Source organism: Octopus bimaculoides, chromosome 4, assembly GCF_001194135.2.
Source record: "Octopus bimaculoides isolate UCB-OBI-ISO-001 chromosome 4, ASM119413v2, whole genome shotgun sequence".
Taxonomy (NCBI): Eukaryota; Metazoa; Mollusca; class Cephalopoda; order Octopoda; family Octopodidae; genus Octopus; species Octopus bimaculoides.
In genome coordinates this window covers 16,394,420-16,396,304 of record NC_068984.1, presented here as the reverse complement: position 1 = coordinate 16,396,304, position 1,885 = coordinate 16,394,420, and the positions used below count along the sequence as shown (strand labels likewise).

Here is a 1,885-nt window from a genome sequence, read left to right as displayed (position 1 = left end):
ATACACTCGAGTGAACACGACACAATGAAGTAGAGAAATTTGAAAAGACAACACGAAACCGGTTATTTCTCAAAATACAATGTTTATATACCAAAAAGATTTTCTAAAATTTTTCTAACATTTTTCTAACATTTTTCTGACATAATTTAAATATATACTTTAACCAAGTAACACAAGCCTTCTGTAGTTTTTTCACTCTTATTATCTTTTATACATATATATATATATATACATATATATATATATGCTATTATACGTATACATTCCATGTTAGTTGGAAGAAAGATATGTATGCGTGTATGTCTATATACATGTGTGTTTGTTGTGTGTGTGTAGTTAAATACGAAACAAAATGAATGCAAGAAAGGAAAGTTAAGGAAAAATATTTATGTTATCATAATAAGGTGAAATGCTTCTCAATAAAGTGATGATTCCAAACATTCTTTTGTCCATTGTTTTACAACATTCATATTTTTGAAGCAGGGAAGATACTAATTAATCAAATTAGTGCCTTTCCTGCTTCATAACATGCATTGCTTAATGCATACCAACCTGATTCATAAAGTTGGAGATATGTCACAGGCTTTTGTTTGTCCACATACATCCCATATATAATTTGCTGATCCGTACTTACTAGTTTCATGGATAAAGATTTATGAAGAAAATTGAAATATTCTTGAGTAAATTTGTACAAAACATCATATTTACCAAGACTGCAGCCACCTGCAAGCCACACATTATTATTATAAATAATGTCTTTATATGTTGAGTTCTCATTAAAATCAAACACTCGGCTGAGAGCAACTTTTGTATCATCAAAATTTTTAGGTAATGCCAATTTAAATAAAGAATTTTGGGGTGTCCGGAATAATCCAGCATCTGACCACATAAAGTATTTAGTGTGAAAAAAGTTCTTTCTTATGATTCGGTTAAGCAATTCATATTTCGCATGCATGGCACAAGAGTACTCAGGAACAACAGTATTGGGAAGATGCTTTGGGTAACCAGGTTGTTTAAATATATCAGAAATATTTTTTTCTATCTGAAATGATAACAATTCCGTCTTGTTTATAAAAAATAACTTGGTTTGTTCTTTGAAAGCATTCCCCCTTAACTTCTGAAAAGTTTTGTATGTACGTTCATCATCTGTATAAACAACTAGATTATTGAGCATCTTACCATATGCAGACATCCATTCGTAATACTTACTAGGTGTAAATATATTCCCCAAAGATCCCTTTGCAAAGGCTCCGATATTGAAATATGCAGTCAATACTGTGATGTCATTGGTAAGTTTTGCAGTGTTTATTGAAAGGTTACTTTGAATAGAAGAAAAGGCTTTCTCAGTTGAAGATAGATTATCCTGTTAAGTAAATAATATATACAATGAGATATAATTATACATATATGGTATAATAATATAATTGCATTAAGATATTATATGAAAACATTATCTATATTTTAGTGTTATGTTCCTAACATTGAAAATCACAAAATATATATTTAAAAATATGACTACCTCTGCATTAAAAAGGAAACAGAGTGAATCCTTTGGACTAAATGAAAATTGAAAATCTACATGACAAATATACATGGCCTTTATCAAAATTTATTACATGAAATCCAAGATTTGTCATTACTGTAAAATCGGTACACAACATCTGGCAGTCACCTGAGAGGCTGAAGAATATTGGAACTGAGACAGAAAGAAGTGCTGTAGTATATTCTGCAAAAAGCCTAAGAAAGAGTCTTGAGATTTGAGGTTACCTGTTCTCACCAGACTTCAAGATAATATCCCTGCTAGCTAAAGTAGCATGTAATAGATTTATGATGATAACAACAACAACAAAAACTACTACTACTACTACTACTACTACTACTACTA

The 1,885-nt window shown here is 30.1% G+C and overlaps 1 protein-coding gene across 2 annotated transcripts in view; it reads right to left on the bottom strand.

Annotated features, from left to right (window-relative positions):
• Nucleotides 1–142: 142 nt before the first annotated feature.
• LOC106882606 (uncharacterized) overlaps nt 143–1,885 on the bottom strand; it is a 20,669-nt gene continuing 18,926 nt past the window's right edge. For both annotated transcript variants that reach the window (XM_014933344.2, XM_014933343.2), the window contains exon 4: nt 143–1,363. In XM_014933344.2, the coding sequence (XP_014788830.1) occupies nt 500–1,363 (864 nt within the window). In that variant the 3' untranslated portion in view covers nt 143–499. The remainder of the gene's footprint in view (nt 1,364–1,885) is intronic.